The sequence below is a fragment of the Pinus tabuliformis genome, chromosome J, assembly GCF_031772625.1.
Source record: "Pinus tabuliformis cultivar Carrire ecotype Pingquan chromosome J, CPIR1, whole genome shotgun sequence".
NCBI classification, from domain to species: domain Eukaryota; kingdom Viridiplantae; phylum Streptophyta; class Pinopsida; order Pinales; family Pinaceae; genus Pinus; species Pinus tabuliformis.
The window spans coordinates 633,703,083-633,726,070 of NC_142295.1; the positions used below are offsets into that span (position 1 = coordinate 633,703,083).

Here is a 22,988-nt window from a genome sequence, read left to right on the forward strand (position 1 = left end):
AAATACAAAATAATCATTTTTTTCCATTTTTTTAATATCTAAAGCATCTACAACATAAAATAAATACATTGACACATAAATATGATAAAAAAACTAATATATAAGATGTGTAATATCATTTCTAGTGCTACATCACACGTAACAGTGAATCATGTCTTGAATAGTCAGTCTTGACTTCTGAGTGCCAACTCAACCTCAAAATATCAACAAAAAATATAATAATTTATCTCATGTCATGAGTCATAATGTCATATACAATGAAATGAACCAAATAACTAATACTACTGATTTCCTTTGCCCCTCTTGCGAGAAAATGCAATAGCTTTCCCTCTAGATGTAGATGTCCGTGGAGTTGGCAGTGGACTCTACTGTGCTCTAGAAGCTGAAGAACTAGGAGCTGCAGGAGGTAGACCACGTCCTCTATTGGTGATAGGGGTAGCCTGGGTAGGTTGTGTCACCTCCTCATCATAAAAAATCCGGCAAAAAAAAAAAAATTCAAGACTTTTTCTCAAAAAATCGGGTTTAATCTCGATTTCTTCAAAATGAAAAAATCACTGAATTAATTGCGCGATATTATCGGGAAAATGAAAAAATCGCGATTTTCGCAACATTGGTTAAATATGATGGAAATATGCAAAAAGTGGAGGAGTTGAAGAAAGATAAAGAGAAAGTTGCACAAAAAGATGAATGGTTCTCTAAAGTGCAAGCCCTTAATTAAAAACACTTTTGTTTTCCCAAAGAAAACATGGTGGAATCCCCATCTTGCTTAGAATATCCGGATCAATTGTGGCTCATAACCCTATGTGTCTTTGCTAGATTTGAACTTGTGAACTATGGCCTAGTTGTTAATAACATTCCTTGGGCGGATGATTCAAGCTGTTGAGCTAACCCTTGGGGTTATTATTTAAACATTTACTAAGGAGGTTAACAGGTTAAAAGAAGAAAATCCAAGCAAATTGAAGAAGAAAAAAGGATGACTCAAAGGAAGAATGGGCAAATAAAGCTTAATGTAAAAAGGTGCTTGAAGAGTTAGAAGCCAAGATCGTAGAGAAAATGTGATTAGGAAAGTTCAAATTTGTGAGAAGGCTTATGAAGCCCTAAATGTTGGTGAGGTCAATTAAAAATGAAAACAAGAATGGGAGGATGGAAAAAATTGATGGATGGTGTCACTCCTCTACTTTCAAAATGAGCTTGAAAAAAAGTTACAAGTCATTGATAGATACTTGAATAAGGAGAGATCCAAGTAGATAAGATCATTATATTAATATCTAATGATTGACCTAAATACAATCAAGAATTACAATCCACAAAATGCACTTGTGTCAATGCGTATGGTTACTTCAAAAGCATAAATTACACTATAGAGCTAATACATGATGAAAGTATGAAAGAGCTAGATGAAGTGACACTAGAAGGAAGAGAGAGAAGGAACAAGGGCTAGGTATAACAATGAGGCCCTAACTTAATATTTGTATCATAGATTGAAATATAGGTAGGGGTGGAAGGGGGAAGCTCCTGTCATGCTTAATTGCTAAAAGGGCCTTGATGCAAAGTTTGACAATGTTATATGGAGAGTTTGGAGAGGACCCAAGGCAGGTGAGTTGTGAGATCTTGGGCAAACCCTTATCATCAATTTATACTCCCTTAACACTTAAGGTCGTTTGGAAAAGAAGTTGATGATGGAGTTTTGATGGGAAGTACTTTGTGTGGGATGTTTAGGTGCTATAGTCTAATAGCTATGGGAATGTACACAAATGCACCTATGTTAGTGCCTAGGGTTACTTCAAATGCATAAATTACACTACAATAGCTAATCCATGATGAAAGTATGAAAGAGCTAGATGAAGTGAAGTTAGAAGGAAGAGAGAGAAGGCACAAGGGATAGATATAACAACGAGGCCTTAACTCAATATATGTATCATAGATGGAAATACAGGTAGGGGTGGAAGGTGAGTTGTGAGATCTTGGACAAACCCTCATCATTAATTAAAACTCCCTTAAGACTTAAGGTCACTTGGAAAAGACGCTGATGATGCAGCTTTGATGGGAAGTACTTTGTGTGGGATGTTAAGGTGCTATAGTCTCATAGCCATGGGAATATCGACTTGGTGAGATATGAGTTGAGAGTTGTATTATGTGCAAATCCTCGAAGAAACTCTGGTGGGGACCATTTTGATAGTAGTTGGTCTAGAGAAGATGTTGGTTTTGTCTGATTTGGAACCTTATGTTGTATTGGGTCCTATAAGTCGCTTATGGTCCTTCGCTATCAAGGTCAAGGGGATAAGAAGCAAGTGATCTAATAGTTAGTCTCGGGAACAAGGTTACTTGGGAGTGGGAGCGGGAGCAGGGAGCGACATTTTCAAAAGCTCTCAGTTTGAGAGAGAATTTTTATATAATATATATTTTTATATATTTTGATGCCATATCTATCAACAAAAGCATGTAGAATGATGAATTAGATATAAAAAGCATAAAAACATAGATTGAACCATATAACATCAATCATCTAGAAGTTATAATCTTCATCAACCACGTCCACAAGTTAGTAACATACAACATATCGAGTCTCATGATTCATCAATCTTAAAGTTTCAAGTTTTCAAAATTCAATACATAACATTTATCATCATTGATCACCAAAATTATATAAAAATTCTAACATGAAATGAAATGTTATAAAATGAAATGAAATGAAACAACTTTCAACTTTCACGAAGCATCATATTCATAATTCATTACCAATGAGTTATAATTGCCAACTTCAAACTTCAAACTTAAATTGTCATATATTGTTTACAAAAAATATCATAATAAATATGAAAGAGTCAACAGCTATAAAAAATACTAGAAACTAGAAAAGACAAGTAAATCTATCATCTACCGCTTCCTCTTGCCACACAAATTGTCAAATTTCTGAGCAGGTCGTGGTGGTCTTCTAGGAGTCTCCCCCCGCATAGTCGCACGACATATATATATGTATGTATGTATCATAGGACAATAGAGTCTTTTCACACAATGGCTTGTGATTATTGTATTGGGATGCATTTGGGTTATTTGGAGTTGTCCTAATATTTAAGGATTTATGATGTAACTCATCATAACAATACTTTTGGGAGCTATTCTGAATATTTGGTGCACATTGTGTGAAGGTAGGCTTATCATGCTTTATTATGTATTATGTTCATTACACATACATATATTGTCTATGGCAGTGATCCTAATTTTAGATTTTTCTCCTTTTTCTCTTTTTTCAGAAATGCAGCTTATGTTACTGAAAAAATAAATAAATAGCTTCTTAGATAAGAAGGAAAAATCCCCTAAATGTTTGCTATTGGCATAGGGGATTTTTCCTTCTTGTTTGATAAGTTTGACTTTGTATTTTTATTAATGACAATAATCACTCTCTTTTCCATAGATTCTTCTTGAGGGAATTATATAATGTGGTTTTGATTCACATGATCACTATTGCATCATTCTTTGCTTTATGATTCTATGTTAAGTTGTAACTTGACAAAATGACAATAGCATACCTTCTTACTGCTACTTTTTGTTTTGTTGGCTTGTCTATAATTTTCTTTGCCATTGTTTACTTATCGAGCAAAATTTAATTATAACTATAATTTAGATATTGATGTCGAAAAATGTACAAACTTGATCAGCTGGATTGTAAAAGGAAGAAAGATCAAGTGAGCATTGTGAGTGCCAAAGCCAACCAATAAAAGGATAAGAGAACAACATGGAGGGAATGCCAAAGAAACTCCTACAAGTAGCAAGAAGATAAATACTTTGGAAAGAAAAATGGCTATAAAGAGATGAGAACAAGCATAAAGAAGTTATAAGAACATGATGGTCGATGACCAAAGAGATGCCCTAAGCCAAGGATGCTATCACCTTATATGTCTCAGAACCTTAAGGAGGAAAAAAGTTGATGATGAGATAATTGGGAACTAGAGAGTCCATTGCTTAGTTGACCTCATAATGGAGATTTGGTTTCTAGGCCGTTTGTGACTAGAACCATCTAATGAATGAAGTGATGATGTGTTTAGTTAGGAGCAAGTGATGTCGGAAGAATTGTGTATCTTGTACCCTTGAGTTTTTAGGAAAATACCCCTATGGTCAGTAAGCAATGGTATATAGGCATGGTAATTTACAAGAAAACCCACCATACATATCTCAAACTGAAACTAAGGAGGGAAAAGGAAAATTTGACCAAATAGACCCTTGAAAAGCATGGCCAAAGGAGGCATTCTCAACTAAGCTAGTTAATTTCCTTATTCACTTGCTTTTCTTCTTACACCTATTTGTTTGTATAACCAATATCACCCCAAAAAAAGAAAAAGGCCTAATCAAGGGCATTCAGCTTGATGCTTGACAAATTTGCTTGGAAGGTGCCCTATGTTGAAAGGTTCGAGCAAGGCTAGCCATGCAACCAAAGGTCAAGTTGAAGGGGAACAAAGGACAGTAGGATCTTATCATAGTACTAGACATCTTGTGGACAAACCATGGACACATGCATAAGTCAAGAGTTAGGGCAAGATCACTCAAGAGTCAAGGAAAGGTGAACCAACACAAATGGGTTGTTGTGAGGATAAGTGAATGACCTTTCTTGTCATCAATGGGGAGGTTGTGTAATGTGAATGCACCAGAACAACTCTTGACACACATATGTAAAGGTGTTGTTGAGTTTTCTAATTCATGATAGCAAATTTGCAATAAAATATCCTACCTACAATTGAAACCGAAAACATTAAGAAATAACAATTAAAACTTTAGATTTTCGAAAACTAAAAGAAGAAGAGTATAGATCAAGGTTGTAGATATTGCATATCAGATTTTGAGTTCAAATTGGCAAGTGAAGCAGTGTGGATTTGAGAAATATTGAACTTGCAAATTGAAACCATTAAACTGGAAGGCTATAGCAACAATTACACAACTTTTTATTAACATTGAAAGAAGAATAATTACAAGGACTACTTGTTTGTTATTGTACCCTCCATCTCTTTTATAGAATAAGGGGGGTGAAAACATGCAATGAAGGAAATGCATGCCCCACATGTGCCAAGACTAGGTAGATAGATGCCAACACATGCCAAGCACATTACTTCATGTGGTGGCCACAACCCAAGGGGACTTCCCTATGTAAATCCTCAAGTAACGCACCCCATGTGTTAGGAATATGTAGAGACATGTCAACGCATGCCAATCACATTCCTTTATATAACTCAAGCAATGTGTCCCACATGTGCCAAGAATAGGTAGACACATGCCAACACACTCCGCTCTGGTGAACACACGCAATCGCACTCCTTTATGTGGTGTACACATGCTAGTACATGTCAAGCGTGTTGATTTTTGTGTAGCATCAGGAGCTATTCCCACATGCCAAAGGGCCTCCCAAGTTGGCCAAGGAAAATTATGAAAATGAAAATGAAAATTATTATTTCCGGGCTTCATGTAGGCCCCAACTGTCAAGTTGGCTCCACAAATGAACACCCTTGGTCGAAGTACACCCCATTTGACATATATAAATACACATGAGACTCCCATTTGACCAATTCAGACATAAACATTCTCTCTTATGTTATGATCCACATGTGCGAGAATAAGGGAAGGAAATTTGAATTTTGACTGAGTATAGAAGTTGCAATTTGATGAAGGTTGACCCGCTTCATTTGATCGAGTCTAATATGCTTCGTTTGACTGAGATTTTGGCTACTTTTGATTGAGAATTCGACAGAGCTTGATCGTAGGAAGAAGGCCAAGATTGGCTACAGGAAGAGACTGTTTGATTGTAGGGTGACTGTAGGAAGTCAACTACAGACCCTTTGACTGTAGGGGTCAACCACAAGTCTGAAATTTCATTGTAGAAGATAGGTTGACTAGGACACAAATTTAACTAGAATTGACCATTTTGAAGGCCTGACTAACGTTGACTAAGTTGGGGTTTTGACCAAGTTTGACTGGTGAATATACTTGGATTTTGGCACAAATTTCTAGAATATTTTTAGGATTATAAATATTGTTGAAGAATAATTTCTCCTTAAAAGAAAAGTTGCTGGATTTTTTTCCCAACATTGGGTTTTCCTAGGGTGAATTTGTTGTCTTTATTGTGCATGGCTGTCTATTTATGATCCTGCTGTTTTTGATTGCGTTACTGTTGAGATTTTCTATGTATAATTGCTTAATGATATTGGAAATCATTGGAAAGTAATCATTAGGTCAGAAAATCAGTTTGTACTGTGCATAATTGTAGAAAATTCAATATGGTATCAGAGATTGGTAGGAGAGCAACCACATAAGTCAGCCCAAGAGACAAATGTTGAACAACTTGACTATTTCTCAAGCTTCAAGATAGAAGACAAGGAAGATATTCTAGAACCAGAGGGAGCTAAAGTGAAAGCCTCAAGGTTTCAGTTTGACTCCTGAGGATCTTAGTCCTCAAGTTGGGATCATGTTTGTCTATTGATTGTGGGAATAGATGATCTTGAGATTTCATTTTTTTTACCCCCTTACATTTTGACTCCTTTTGGTTCTTTCCCAAAGATGTTTTCCTATACATGTATGATTCAAGTCTAGCAAAGAAGTATGAAATGGAGGATAAGGTAGCAAAGATTGTAAATGGAGGAGATGCAGAGGCATTGATATCTGTTTTGGAAGAGCCAAAATCTACTAGAGTTGAAGTGCGAGGAGAGGACAATGAAATACCACTCAATATGGAGAATTGTCAAATGACAATAATTCTGAGAGAAAGAATACCATAGTAGCCGAGTGTTTGTCTGTTTGCTGGATGAAGAAGGAAGAGGCTACCGAATTATGAAATAAGGCCAAAAGGCCATAGATCAATGGACAAAGTTAGGGAAAAAGACCTCAGAGAAAGCCGCAACCTGTTCAGAGGCTAGAAGAAGGCCGAAAGGTCTCAAATTGTTGAAAAATAGGGCCAAAGTGCCTCAAGTCAGCTAAGAGACCAGTGTAGGTAAGAATGAGGTTGTTGATCAAGAAGAAGGTGGTTTGCTGAGTATGTGAAGGAACTAATCTTCTATGGATAACAAAACTAAAAGATTGTAGAGGAAGGTCAACCAACAAAGAAGGCAGTGTGTGGACAACCCTTTGAGATTAAATAATAGTGACGTTGACTATGATAAAAAAGAAGTTACTTCAGAGCCAGAGGGAGTTGAGGAGAAGCCTCCCTCACCTACTTTTATATAAGAAAGGAGATTCTCATGTTCACAAGTTGTTACCTATATCACGATCTTGATGTGATTATCCTTATTTACAAATGGTCAATGTTCTTCAAAGGTTCGAGATGTTGTGACAACATCTTGTGATGAATCAGAGACAAATTTCTTTCAAGAGACAATGATTGATTTTGTAACTATAGCGGGTATAATTTGCACATGACAAGTTTGATGAAGTTGCAAAGGGTATCGATAGGTGTCCTTATGCTCATGTGGTGCAAAAGATGAAAATTCTAGGGTTTGTAAGATAAAACCTTAGAGATAGACTTGGATTACTGAAATCAAGTAGAGTTGGTGTAATGCATACTTGACAACATATGGAATGACTTGGTGTTGATACTAGCTTGTTGAAGAACCTTTGGTGTGGCTAGATAACTCAATGAATGGCTACCTAAGCCTAATCTATAGAATGAAGAAACCCTAGCCCTTATAGATCATGCAAGGAAGGAAAACAACATTAGCAATTGATGTTGAGGACGAGGAGATTGTAGATGGACTTCATTGATTTTTGAAAGGAGGAAAGGATCAAGAGGGAATTGACGATTCCCTACAATCCTCAACAATTTCGTTCTAAATAAAAAATAAGTACTTCATATCTTTTTCCCTTGACTATTGTTATTTTTCCTTTGTCAACCTCTTGTCTTTGTATTTTTTTCTTGGTTATAATTGTTTCTTCCATGGCCTCTGTAATGAGGTGTGCAAGTACATCGTGAAGGTTTCTTAAAGTAATGCTTCTAGCAACATCGGGAGAAACGAAGTGAAGTTTGTGACAAGAAGGTTCTCCCAATAAGGTGGAGAAACTACAATAGAAGGACTTGCTTACAGCTTCAACAAAAGGACTTGCTTACAACTTTAGCAGAAGGACTTGCGTGCATGATAGAGGGAGCAACAGTGGCAGGAGGATTTGCTTCTGTGACAGAGGGAGTAGCCAAGACTACCACAAGAAAACCTACTTCTTTGTCAGAGGGAGTTTTTCCTCAAAGACTGAATTGAAGGATTTTGACAGATACACTATTTCTTGGGATTGGATATTCAGATTTGGTGAGTCCCATCATGTACACGCAGTTGATTAGATTCGTGAAGGCTAGATATTCACTTTGTAGTGAATAACCTGAATTAGTTTATGGTTGAGCCAATGCACATACAATGGATAAAAACAAAGCTTGTGGTACCTATGTTGTATAATTGGATGTCGATATGTGTCATGGGGTGAAGTGAGTCTTTGAGGAATATCACAAGTCATGAAGCAACGAGGCTTCAAAATCCAGAAGGACTTGGCTAGGTCGACTAGAGGTGAATGGCCTAGGCAAATTATAGGATTGGACAAATCTTCTCCTTAGAAGCTAGAAGGACTTGGCTATGTCGATCAAAGGAGATGGATGTAATTAACCTTTGAAGCCAAAAGGACTTGGTTAGGTCATAAAGGACTTTGACCAGAAAGGTGAATGTTCTGAAGGCAAATTCTCTCCTAAAACTCTATAAGAACTTGGATGCTAGAAGGACTCGGCTAGGTCATGACCAAAGGAGATTGATACATTTGCCTACGAAGCCATAAAGGACTTTGGTCAACCTTGGATATATGAGGAGTTACATAGCCACTCCAAGATGAAGTTATCTATAGACATGCATCAATATGACAAGCTCATGAACTTTTCTCAAGGAAGAAGAAATTTTGAAAAGCAAAATCTGTTGTAGAGAATACCTCCCTTGCTAAGAAGAACTGTTGATTTTTGTGTAGCATTGGGAGGTATTTCTGCATGCCAAAAAGGCCTCCCAAGTCGGCCAAGGAAAATTATGAAATGAAAATGAAAATTATTATTTTTGGGCTTCATGTAGGCCCCAACTGTCAAGTCGGCCCCACAAATGAATGGGTGTGATCCTTGGTCAAAGTCCACCCCATTTGATTAATATAAATACACATGAGACTCATCCCATTGACCAATTTGGACATCGACATTCTCTCTTTTATTCTGGTCCATGTCCGAGAATAAGAGAAGGAAATCTGAAGTTTGACTGAGTATAGAAGCTGCAATTGGACCAAGGTTGGCCTGCCTCATTTCACCGAGTCTAATCTTCTTCCTTTGATTGAGATTCTAGCTACCTTTGATTGAGAATTTGACGATAGCAAGAAGGCCAAAATTGACTGCAGTAAGAGACTGCTTGATGACAGGTTGACTCTATGAAGTCAACCACAAACCCTTTTACTGCAGGGGTCAACCACATGTGCGAAATATGATTGCAAAAGATAGGTTGACCAAGATGAAAAGTTAACCAAAATTGACCATTTTGAAGGCTTGACAAACATTTGACTAAGTTGGGGATTTTGACCAGGTTTTGCTGGTGAATAAACTTGGATTTTGGCACAAATTTCTAGAATATTCTTGGAATTGTAAATATTAGAACAATTTCTCCTTAGAAGAAAAGTTGTTGGGTTTTTTTTCCAAGGTTGGTTTTTTCCAGTGTAAGTTTGTTGTCTCTATTATGCATTGTTGTCTCTTTATGATCCTACTGTTTTTCATTGCATTACCGTTGAGATTTTCTGTGTATAATTGCTTAATGATATTGGAAATAATTATCAGATCAAAAGATCAGTTTCTTCTATGCATTATTGTAGAAAATTCAACAAAGCGTTCAAGTCATTTTTCAAATGCAAATAACTCACTGATGGCTAATCACTAGTGAGCCAGTCAACTCTAGTCCATAAGTAGAATTGTTAAAAATAGAAACTCTCTAAAAATGGGAAGCAATAAACACTGATGGTTAATGTAGAACAGGGTTGGAGTAAAAGAAAAACTAGGTTGTGTGTATGAAGAGTATGAAATGTGAAATTCATTTAGTGCATACATCCTTTTTAGGTATAGTTTGTTGCATGCATCTATCTGCGTATATGCATGCATATATTTAATGTTTCTATCTAAGTCACTTGACACGCCGACACAAGAGATGCAGGACACACAAATTTGAGTGTCCGACACGGGGCACGTAGACCCTCGCCAGAACAGGACACGTTATATATTATTTTAATAATATATATATATATATATATATATATATATATGTATATGTATGTATATATGTATGTATTAAAAACTAAGACTAAATAGATATTTCTTACACATATTCTCATTCATGATACAAATTCAGACATAGATCTAGATTCTACATTGTAAATTTAAAATTTGTAAGTTGTACAATGTAACATTATGCGTACAAATACAATTGTGATAGATTCATCAATGATCCAATGGGGGAAAGACAAGAAACTGCAGTTTTCTCATTAAGTCATCGAAATCAAAATGTGTTACCTAGGTAGTAGCAATGCCAATGGCAAATAGAAATAATAGGTAGCTCATTAATCATCATCTTCAAAATCAACATCACTATCATGGTCACCACTGCTGCATCCTCCTCCTTTATATCCAATGTAATCTCTACATCTTCTGGTGTGGAGGATGACCCCTCAACAATATCACCATCATCAAGAGTGACAGGCTCTAGCACTGGGTCATTAAGATCCAAGTTGTCTAATGCTAACCCAACATTGTCATCCAAACCCATATCATCAGGAAATACGTCCCACATCTTTGTCTTTCCCTTCAACCACTCATCCCTCTGCCTGTAAATAAGACACCTCAAGCCTAGACTGCTCAAGCCTGCTCTTCTTAATACTATACAAATTCCCATATGTGCTCCAATTCCTCTCGCAACAAGAGGATGAAATCACCTGAGAGAGGAGCCTCATGGCTAGCTGGTGTAGAGGAGGGCTTGTTACCCCATGAGTTGCCCACCAAGAATAGGGCTTCTTAGCCCCCCTGTCTCTAATCACATCATAGCCTGCAAATCACCCAGTGCCAGTGGAAAACTCTGCAAATGCATCTTACACCTGATCAAGGGATGCTTTATCCTGAAATATCTGCCTCAATGCATCCTTCCTTCCCTGTGAAATTTCACCATCCATGTGAGGAGGGAATTTGTGGGAAGGTCCACCATTTAGCCACTCATGGCTTTAGTATTTTGGGTTTAGTGAGTGAGCCAAACAATGCAAAGGTGTGCAATTCTTGTCCCATCTAATGACAAGAATATCCTGTATGGTTGTGAAGAAGGCCTCTGATGATGTCTCATACTCATGGCACTCACTCTGTAAAATAATGGTCCTCATAGACTCAATCATGCAATCCCATCCCTCAAAAACCTCTCCTAGGATGGGTTGGTTTGTATCTGGAAACCATAGCAAAGCAATGGTAGGGTCCATGATCTTAATAGGGAGATCTACCCTCTCCCACCAAGCATCATATAATACTGTGTCCTTTACTCTTTTTGAGGCTGCTTGATTTGTCTTTCTCCAAAAACACCAAAAATCTGAAATAACCATGACCCCAAGAGCGGTCTTGACCTCCCTCAACCTCTTCAACATGATGAATGAAGAGGCAAACTGTGTATCTGCAATCGTCAACAATGATAGATGGGTGTACTCCTTGTAGACTGTGAGGGCATTTGTATGATTTTCTACGAAGTTGTGGATATGTCGTGCATCCTCAATAATACTTCCAATCCAAGGCACATCAAAAGCAATAGTTTTAAGTGTTAAATTCAAGGAATGGACGATGCAAGGTTTCCAAAATACTTGTGGATATTTAGCTTCCACAATCATGCCAACAACCTTGCAAACATGTGAATTGTCTGTAATGATTTGCACACAAGAATCAACACCCACATCTTCAATAACTTTAATTAACAACTCACCAATATATTGTGCATCCTTGTATTGTCCAAGTGCATCCACTGATTTCAAGAAAACTGGGCCATTCAAGGAAGACACCATGAAGTTGATGAGTGGGTGGTGTGCTCGATTTGTCCATCCCTCAGAAACAATACTAACCCTAGATGTTGGCCATGTTGATTTAATTGGCTCGACTATTTTTTCCATCTCTTTAGTTTCCTTAGTCAACAATGCTTTTCTAAGCTTCTCTGATCCAAGAGGCACATACCCTGATGGAGCCCCTTGAGTTAGAGCTCGACACATCTCAAGAAATAAAGGCGAGCGTGCAATATTAAAGGATATGAAATTCAGATAGAAAAGGAATGCAATGGTGATATTAAGCTCTTCTCGTCTCTCTTTCTAAAAAATCTTGTCCATTGGACCAAGTGCCACTGCGTTTCTTTTTGTTGCTTGACCCACACTCCCACCAAAACTCTCAAATGGAAATTTGCTGTTGCTTTTCCTCAAGAATGGAAGGGGATCATCATTCTTGTTTTTTTTAGATGATGTAGCCACCTATGCCACACCAACATTGGCCTCTTTTTCCATTTCTTTCCTCTTAGCTAAAGACACTTTTGCACATGCTCCAATTCCACAACCTGGCAAGGCCAACAAATGAGCTTTCACACAATAATAAGTGCTCTTGAAATGATTGTTGCAATAGTTGCATTTCCAAGCAAAATTGCCTCCTCCCTTCAACTTATTGCTTGACCCTTGATCTCTTGTGACATACTTCCACAAGGGATATTTTCTTTCTGAGCCTAAGGTCTTTCTAAATTTATTTTGCCCTCAACATTTGTGGCTACAAAAAGCTACTGTTGCAGCCCCACTTCTAACAGAGGGAACACTTGCAGACCCTGATGAAATTGGACTAGCAGGGGCATCACCAATGGGGACACTCTTCCCCTTCCTTTGCCCCTTTCCTTGTTGCCCTTGATTGAGCCATGAATGCTGTAAAAAAAATAGAAAAAATGCACAAACTTGTAAAACATTGGACATGCAAACTGCCGTAGAAAAAATGAAAAAAAAAATAGAAGCAAAAGGCACGCACTTGTTGCTTTAATTGCCTCCAAAATGCTCCCAAACCCTTTGCTAGTCGCTCCCACACACCTACAACAAGAGAGACACTCAATAATGAGTGAGAAATGGGCCCAAATTGGGCTTTAAAGGCCGCGTGACACACTTTTCATAGGGACATGTGTCTTGAAATTGACACTAGCTGACCCATCAAATCGGACCTGCGTGCCCATCGAATCCCACATGCCAGGGCACGCTGGACTCGTGAATTGGACACGCTTCCTAGAGAATCATGTCCGATTGTCGGTATTCAGGGCACGACTGGGGGGGGGGCAGGACAAATCCAAATTCTTAGGTTATGTAGGAGCACATAGACAAAGACACACACGTCTGTAAATGCATGTTTGTATGCACTTGTATATTTGTGTTGTGTGCATGCACACATTTATATGTATATATCTATATGTATATACAAATACATTCATAAATACATTATATATATAGTGTACACACAAGACGCCATATCAAAAATAATATTGTCCATATGCTGAAATCTACTTGCTCGCATGTGTGCTTTGCAAAGCAATCATGGTACATATTATCTATTTAGTGAAGAAGTCAACTTCAAAAGGATATATCACCATAGAAGATATCAATTACTATGTTTCCTAGGGATTTCCTTATACTTTTCTTATAACTAATATGCTAAGATGCACATATTCACACATTGATAAAAAAATCTAAATTGCCTCAAAACGATTAGGACATCAGCATCCATGTAAGATACTTTGATGGTTATGTCTTGTTCTAAACAAATCCATGCAGCAAGTTTTCAAAAACATCATGGGCATAGTATCCTTAAGTAGCTACTCACTTTGCTTATAGGTATTTCAACATTCACTAATAAATTTAACTATAAAGACCATAAACATTATAACATTATTCATTGCTTTAGTTTCATATTTTAGCAAAAGTTTCTACTTTTCTAATCGAAAGTAACTAATTATGTTGTAAACATATATTGGTTTGTATCTATAACATATCCATGCACAAGGTATAGGACAAAACTATTCAACTATTCTTTAATGAGATGTACTTTGAATTGTTATATTGAGTTGTTTTCCCAAGTTTGTGTTATATATTCATTTTCGACTAACTAGAATTCAACTATTCTTTTACATCTTAGTGTCTTATTGCTCATCCTTAAAATGCTGTTTGTGCAAAGGTTAGATAAAATGTATTGTGACTGGCGTGATATATTCTTACTTTCTTTGCAGAAAACAACATGGTTAAAGCCTTCTCCATCATCTTCTCCTATTGAACAAATGCCTGTTGGCAGTGGGTGTAATGTTGAATGTGTGAGAATACCAAATGATGGAACAGATGATTGGGAGATTGATAGCAAGTTGTTGAAATTTGATTATAAAGTGGCATCTGGTTCTTATGGTGACTTGTTAGTATTTCTTACATTATATCTTTGCCATGTTGAATTTAAAGTAATTATTGACTTATATGATTTTTTGTTTTGTTTTATTATTGTCAGTGTCAAACTCAATATTAAGGCACAAAATTAATTTTTTGTTTCACAGGTATAGAGGCACTTACTGTGGTCAAGATGTTGCTATTAAAGTTCTCAAGTCTGAACGCTTAGATGCAAATTTGCAGCGTGAATTTGCCCAAGAAGTGTTCATTATGAGGTAGGCAAATCATCTTTTGAATGCTAGAATTGCAAGATTTTCAGGTGCATACATTCATAGAGGCAGATTTCCAAGAGAAAGATAAATGGTAGACTTTATTACTAATGTTTCATCAATACATTGCTCACACGCACCTACATCATGTAACATACAATGTATTACATCCCTAAGTAGGTAAGGTGGTGTAGCAACCTAAGCTCTAATTACAACGTCTAAAATGTTACGTTGGTGACCTACCACGAATATAAAATGATCATTATCCAGAATTTATTACTCCAAGATATCATTGAAGTGTCAATACTCCAAGCCCCCCTTACATTTTCCTCTCATTAACTTGAAAATAAAACCCAAAGGTTCAAAATTTTATAACTTGAAATTTTTTATAGAAAACTGCAAGACTGCAAAGTTCATCGATCTGAAGATTGCATTTAGGTCCAACTCCATATTTTTTTTTCCTGTAGAAAAAGTCGTAATTTCTATTAAGTCAAAAGAAATTACATTCTGTAGATGTCTGAGCATATGCATACTGAGGCTGGCTGCCTCTCGGACAGTGACAAAAAAAAAGATAGTTTGTTTCAACCATGAACAAAAATGGCACGAAAATATCCCAACTGATTTTGCCTCCACGCAGGGAGTTTACTATAAGCTCCGCGCAGGGAGACATGTATGAAACAGCAAAATAAAATAAACTAAGGAAATACTCCAGACCTATTACAGACTGATATGAAAATTTTCTATAATATCTGTCATCTGTTTATAGCAGCTGTAGCACGCTGCCGTGTAGGAAAGGTACCCCCGTGTGTCGAAACAAAAAAGCAGAATATAAGTAACAAAAATCAGAGAGTGTGTATGATGGAACCCCTTCAGTGCTGTGCCTCCCTTTGTGCCTGTAGATCAACAAAGGGTCTGTGATAGTGTTGATAGTAGGTTCCATCCAATTCTTCCTGTATTAGCCAGTCCTCTTCTTGCCTCTGCGCTGCTTGCTTGGATAGGTAGTCCGCCCGAGCGTCGCGCTCCCTGTAAATGTGATAACAGTCAAATTTTTCAAAAGCAGCTGTTAGTCTGAGAGTCTCATCCAGTATATGTCTCAAAGAGAATGCAGAACAGGTTGATTTTCTGTTGAGCCAGTTGCAGACAAGTTTTGAATCTCCAAACAATTGTAGTTTTGTGCATCGTTTCTCAAGTGCAAAGTATATAAGGTGTTTGGCAGTGGAGAGCTCGGCATAATTGTTTGTGCCCCGTCCCAGATGTATTTGGAGCATGTAGCAGTGGTTTTCTCTGAGGTAGAGGAGGGCCCCTCCCCCGCAGCCCTCCGTTTGAGCTGAGCCATCAAAATAAGCCCAGGGGTAGGATTTATCAATGTGTTCCGGGGATATGGTCCGAGGAGGGGCCTGTGGAGGATCATCAGGAATGAGAGCGAGATCTGCTAAGATATGGGCAGCAATGACAGGCCAGGATGGAGGTTTTTGGTCAAATATCGCGCGATTCCTCGCCGTCTAGATAGACCAGCACAGGAGGAGAGGAATGTTCCTATCTTTTCCGGAGTGGTGCTCCTGCCAATTTATCCAGGCATCGATGATGGACTGACCTTGCCATCGATTGAGGGAGGGGGAGAGTGAAGAGAGGAGGGACCATTGTTCACTAACTACAGGGCAGGACAGGAAAAGGTGTTCAATGTCTTCCTCATTGCTCCTGCACAAATGGCACCAGAAAGGTCCATGGAAGGATCGTTTTTTCAAGTTTGCACCAGTGGGGATTTTGTTGAAGAGGATGGCCCACATGAGCATACGCGTTCTGGGAGCTGCTTTTAGATGCCATATAGCTTTCCACCACTGCTGAGGATTTTCAGGCTGATATTGTTGCATGAGTTTTTGGTATCCATCCTTTGGAGAATATGATCCATTTTTTGCTAGTGCCCAGACGATCTCGTCTTCTTCTTCCGTTATCCTGATGTGTGCTTGTGTAAGGGCCTCAGTATAAGTCTCCCAATCTTGCCACCACTGCTCCGGGATGTGGAGATCTAGTGATGTCTTCCAGGCCTGTTGGAGAAAACTGGAGTTTTCTTGATCTGCAATATGTGCAATATGAGTGACACCCTGATCCATAAGATGGGCCGTGAGCTGATCAGGTAGTCGATGTGCATTGCCGCATCCTATCCAGGGGTCTATACCTATGCGGACAGAGTTCCCCTGATGAATTCTCCATGTTAGACCCTCCCGAATTAGGGGAAGGGAGTTGAGAACTGCTTTCCAGATGATTGAGTGTCTTCCACTCCCCCTATGTTCCCTGCGAATCCAGCTGAATATGCTTTCCGGGGCAATGTATTTCTCCACTACTACTTGTTTCCAGAGACTTTGGGATGTGAGAAGTTACCATCCGAGCTTTGCTGCCAGAGCTTTTGCAAAAAAATCCAGTCTTTTTATGCCCCAGCCTCCCCATTTCTTAGGCCTTGCTATGGTGTCCCATTTTACCCAGGCAAAGAGGTTCCCCTGTTTGTTCCCCTTCCATAGGAATCTGCAGCATATTTTTTGGAGCCTGGATAAGATTCCTCTTGGTATCCAAGCCAGAGACATCCAGTATACAGGCGTTGCTTCCAGCACAGCTTTTATAAGAGTGAGTCTCCCTGCCCTGGTGAGATATCTATTATACCATACATTTAATCTCTTCTCCACCTTTGTGATTAGCCATATCCAGTCAGCTATTTTGTATCCTCCATGTTTCACTCGGAAGCCCAGATATTTCAGCCCTTCCTCCATAGGGTGAATATGGAAAGGGAAACGATTTTTTATATAGATGATCTCTTGCTGCGAGCAACCTGTAGCTGTTAAGGTGGATTTTTGAACATTTATTATCATACCTGTGGCCTTCTGGAAGAGATCAAAGACTTGTTGTAATGCTGAGGTGTCAGCCATGCTTCCGTTTAAGAAGATGAGCACATCATCCACGAACAGAAGGTGAGTAAGGGAGCAATTGTCCGTAATTTTAATCCCTTTGATCCTGCCTCTCCTGTGTTCAGATGCAATCAGCCTGCTAAGCCCTTCCATGATGAGAAGGAACAGTAAGGGGGAGAGGGGGCATCCTTGCCGGAGACCTCTTTCGGCAGTGAAGAAGGGGGAGGGGGAGCCATTTAGGAGGACACTGAACGGCACATCAGAGATACAACTCATAATCCTCTTAATGAAACAGTAGGGGAACCCCAAATGGGTGAGAAGCATTCTGATATATAGCAGATTTACCCTGTCAAAAGCTTTGGAGAGGTCTACCTTAAGGATCATTCCTTTCAATTTCTTGCTCTGCATTGAGTGAAGAAGCTCTTGGGCAGTGCCAATAGCTTCATGGATCTGGCGACGATGGAGGAAAGCAAATTGTTCGGAGGATATGTTGGCAGAGAGGATGGGCTTGAGCCTGTTTGCAAGGATTTTGGCCAAGATCTTGTAGAGGCAGTTGCAGAGCGAGATAGGCCGAAAATCATTGAAAGATTCCGGCTTATCGGATTTTGGGATGAGGGCAATGAATGTGGCTTTGATGGTTGGGGGACTGTTCCTGTGAGGCTGCAATGATTGATTACTTTAAGGATGTCCTGGCCCAGCAGCTCGAAAAAAGCTAGGTAGAATTCGATGGTCCAGCCATCAGGTCCCGGGCTCTTGTCCTTTTGGAAGCCCCGGATGGTAGCTTCCAGCTCTTCCAAAGTAATTTCTTTTGTAAGCTCCTCTGCATCCTCGTCATCCACAAATCTGGGGAAGAGTTCTGCCACTCTCATGATTTCTAATAGACTTGCTTCTCTCGGGGCCTTGTATATGTTCCTGAAGTGTGAAGAGGCTAGATAGGCAAGTTCTCTGGAATTGCTGACCTGTTGTCCTTGTCTGTCTTGCAGCTCCTAGATAGTATTGATCGCTTTTCGACCATTTGCAAAACGGTGGAAAAACTTTGTATTCTCATCCCCTTCCTTGAGCCAAATGGCTCTGCTTCTTAGTCTCCAGCTATCCTCGCGATCTCTGAGGACTTGTGATCTCCGATTGATGAGGCCTTCATACATGATTTTCTGATCAGGGGAGATATAGGTTCCTTCCGAGTGGGATTCAAGAACCGCAATAGCTTGTTCAGCAAGAGATATCGTTTGATCATCCTGTTGCCTCTTCTTTTTGGCCCATTCTCTTGATAGCACTTTGATTTCAGAGAGGTTCCTTACAAAGCCTGTGGCTGGGTCTGCTTCCTCAGGGATCGGATGTGCTTTCCAGAAGTCTGTTATTAGTTTAATATATGAAGGGTCCCGGAGCCAAGTGGAATTGAACTTGAAAGGGGCCTTGGGGATCTGTTGTCTTTCTCCTATTTCCAGATATATTGGTCTGTGGTCCGAGATCCCTCCACTTCCAACCCATTGCCTAGATCTGGGGTGATTGCTGTGGAGCACCTCCTTGATGATAAAGTGGTCCAGCCTCCTAGCAAGGCTTTGATCCCCAGTTCGGTTGTTCTTCCATGTGTGCTGAATTTTGGCCAATGGGATATTTATCCAATGGTGATCCTCGAGCAACTGCTCAAAGAAGTCAGAAAGGGGATCGATTTGTGCCATGTGTCCCCATGATTCAGAGAAACCCATAGAGAAATTCAAGTCTCCTCCCAAAATAATGTTCTCAGCTAGGAGGAGAGGGGTGCTGAAGAGCTTTTGCCAAAAGATCTCCCTGTTAAGGCAGGGTCCGTAGACATTGATAATTCTTAGATACTCCTCCAGGTCTTTTGAGTATATGTCCGCACCCAAAAAACCCCCTCCACCCCAGATATTCTTTAGTTTTATGGTACAGTTCTTAAAGCCAATAACAATGCCCCCAGATCGGCCAGATACATCAATGGCGGAAAAAGTCCACCCTGGCAACCAGGAATCTAATGTGGAGGTGACTGAGTCTGCTTTGCATAGGGTTTCTTGTAAAAAGATGATGTCCACCGGTTCCGAGAATATGAGACGCTTCAGGGCCAATTTTTTCTCAGGGCTGGCCAGCCCTCTACAATTGAAGGATAGAATTTTCATGGAGGGGGGTGTGGGAGGGTGTCCTGTGCTCTAAGAACCCTATCAATAGTATGCTGTCTGCCTTGGAGGACATCGTCCCCCGCTTGTTTCTGCGCTTTAGAGAACGAGGTTGGTCTGCCGCGCCCTTGCTTGGGCGAGAGGATAAGGGACTCCACTGGCAGCCCAATGGTGTCCGCCTCTTTCTGCTTGGAGGTCGAGCGGGTGGAGTACCTCGGCGTAGAGTTTACCGATGGGGAGGGCGATGGTAAAGAGGGGGGGGGGGAAGAGGGGAGGGGGGAGGAGGTGGGTAAGCCCGATGGCATCGGGATGGGGCAAGACAAAAATAGCGAGCGGGTAGGGGGAGGGGGCGGACGGGCGACCTTTACCAGGTCGAGGGCAGACGGGGAAGAGGGAGGGGGAATCCTGATCGGGGGGGGCATGCCGGGGGATGATAAACTCAATGAAGAAAGAAGAGAAGCAAAGACAGACGAAGGAATAGACGTACCCAATGAGAAGACAGCGCCTTTTGCAGCCTTTGAACGAGTCAGTGGAGGAGATGGTGGCCGGATCGGGTTCGAAGCTTGCTTCTTGCGACGAGGAGCTGGAGGCGCTTCCACCGTGTCAGAGGTAATGTTATGCTCCGTCCTAGGCGCCACCGCTGCTGGAGGGTCAGGTAGACCTTCAGAAGTGGGCAGGTCCGGTCCTGTGGCTGCCTGCTGGGTTTTCTGGAGGAGGGGGCAGTCATTGAAGAGGTGACCCACCTGATGGCATCTTCTGCAGCGATATGGGATTCCCTCATAGTCGAGCTTCTGCTTCCTTGAAGAGGATTTCCATTGTATGGTGATATTTTCCGGCAAACCCCCCCTGGTATCCATATGCACGAGGACCCTTGCGTAAGCCATCATTCCCGTCGAGATGTAGGTTTTGTCAGATTCCATGAATGTGCCCAGAGAGTTCCCAATTCTCCTGAAGATGTCCTCGGACCAATACTGTAGGGGCAGGCCCGGTAGTCTGACCCAGACTGGCCCGATCCCCAGCTGTTCCGTCTCCGGGTCGAAGAGGGGCGTCCATCGCTTGAGGAGGACCGGAGCTTTTTCAAAATGCCAAAAAGATGAAAGTACCCAGCTCGTGTGGTCCGCCCTTGCGAACCTCAGTGCGAACCAGCCTCGCACGAAAGTCTGGACGGAGGGGATTTCCGCCAGATATTGGCCCCAAATCTCCGTGGCCCATTGCTTCAGTTTTGCCGCTGTGATATGCCTGCCCCGAATACGGCCTACAAGGACTCGGTCCGCCAAATCCATAGCGTCCCCCCACTGAATGTCTTCTTCAAGCCTCAGGAAGACGTCCTCGGCTCTGGATTTGAAGCAGCGTTGTTTCTTTGAGGGGCGGGAGGACATGCGGCCCGGGATCTCAGGTGCCCTGGAGCCCGCCGGGGGGGAACAGGGAAGGGAGGGTTTGGAATCGAACCGGGGGGGGGGGGGGTGGCCTCCGGGAGAGGGGGGATAGCGTGGTAGCTTCCTGAGGGGGCAGGGGAGGCAATGGGAGGGTTATGGTCAGCCAGGGGAGGGTTCTCCACGGAACTAGCAGGGAGATGGGTAAGGGGGGGTAAAACCGGCTGATGGGGAGCGGTGCCGTTCGGGGAGGACTGTAAACATTCCGCAAGAAAACCGAGAGAAGCCGGGGAGGGAACGACAAAAGAGTTCCAGGAGGAGGGCTCGCCAGGGAACTGAGAGGTGGGGAGAGCCGGGTCAATCGACGGAGTGAGATTCTCTAGGCTGGCAGACATGTTTTCACTGTACAAGCCCCCAGAAGACGTGAACGTGGAGCGCCAGATGGAGCTTTCCGCCAGCGGGGAATCGGAGTAATCCACCTCTTCAATGTCCATAACGCCAACTGCTTGAACCCGCCTCGAAACCAGGTAACCGCCTTAGACCGGCACCGACTGTAGGGAAGACCGTTAGGGTTTTACAAGTAGATCAGCTGAAGCACAGGTCGATCTCGCAGGCTGGAAAGAAAGCGACTGCAGCCGTTAGCTGTCGGCGGATCAGGAAGCCCTAGCGCCGTTCCGATGATGGTAGAGAGACGGAGACCGGGTAAAAACACTAAGGTAAAAAAACGGGGGTGAGAGGGTAAAATATGGAATGAAACCGCGGGCCGTGAGGGACAAGGCCCGGCACAGTAATCCAAGAGAGTGTACGGGGGCGAGGTGGCTACAGGGCCGTAAACGGCCTGTAACCCCGATCATGCAGGTTCCATTAGCCCATATTGCAGAGCCGGGTCTTCCATTTTAGGTGAGAGTTATCATTGCTATGTATTCAGTCCAACTCCATATTACAAACTTCATATGGTAATATGGTTCCATGTTATGTCTTTGGATCCTACACATCTTCATTTTCGGTCTCCTTATCAGTTCTCTATTAGACTGTCATCTCCCTCATTCTGAAGGCAAAATTGCACCAAACCTACTTAGACATTCTTTATATTTTATAAGATTGACTTCACACTCACACATTGTTATGTTGAAGGGAAGATTCTATTGGATTGACCTTGACAATCTATCAAGCTGAGCATTCAAATTTTTTGTACTCTTTCCCTGGAGACTCTTGGCAGCTACAAGTAGTCTTTTTAAGTTTCAACGATACTTTCCTCCAATTTTCTTTGTGCATTGCTTCTGTTGGATAAAACAAACCTTTGTGGGTAAATTGAAAATGTTTTTTAGAGGACATTTGAAATGATGTTCATAAATTTCAAAATCATTACATTATTTTAATAACCATTTCAAAATTTTTGAAGTTTCTTTTATCTTGGTATATTTCTGCTAAATTTTAGTTTCTTATGAACAAACATTTAAAGAATTAAATACCTCTAGAAATTGTCCAGTGTTTTATTTTGGCCCTGCCAACAATTCCTCGGAAGTATCTGGAATTTGTCTGAACTATAATGTAAGAAATTTGTATGGTACAATCCAACTTCCGTCACTACCATGACAGTGTGGCGAGGGTTGCAGGGGAGAGGCTCCCCTCATTTGAATCTCTCCCAGAGCATGCTTCTGCAATGAATCTTGGGAGCACGCTCCCGCAAAAAAGATTCGTTCCGTGGTTTTTTCAGGGATCAAATTTCGGGAGTGCGCTCCTGCAAAAAAAAATTCGCTCCCTGGTTCTTTCATAAAATTTTTGTCACAAAGACGATCCAAATGCAATTTTTTTTTTTCAAAGAAACAAGAGTTTTTGAGTAGGACAACCTAATATTGAAGCTTATGTCCCTAGTATGGATATGCA

General features: G+C 40.8%; 1 protein-coding gene across 1 annotated transcript in view; it reads left to right on the forward strand.

The window, feature by feature from the left end:
* Positions 1–22,988, forward strand: part of LOC149228537 (serine/threonine-protein kinase STY46-like) — a 452,429-nt gene that overhangs the window by 295,565 nt on the left and 133,876 nt on the right. The window contains exons 17-18 of the mRNA XM_089380800.1: positions 14,289–14,464; positions 14,601–14,708. Of these exons, the coding sequence (XP_089236926.1) occupies positions 14,289–14,464; positions 14,601–14,708 (284 nt within the window). The remainder of the gene's footprint in view (positions 1–14,288; positions 14,465–14,600; positions 14,709–22,988) is intronic.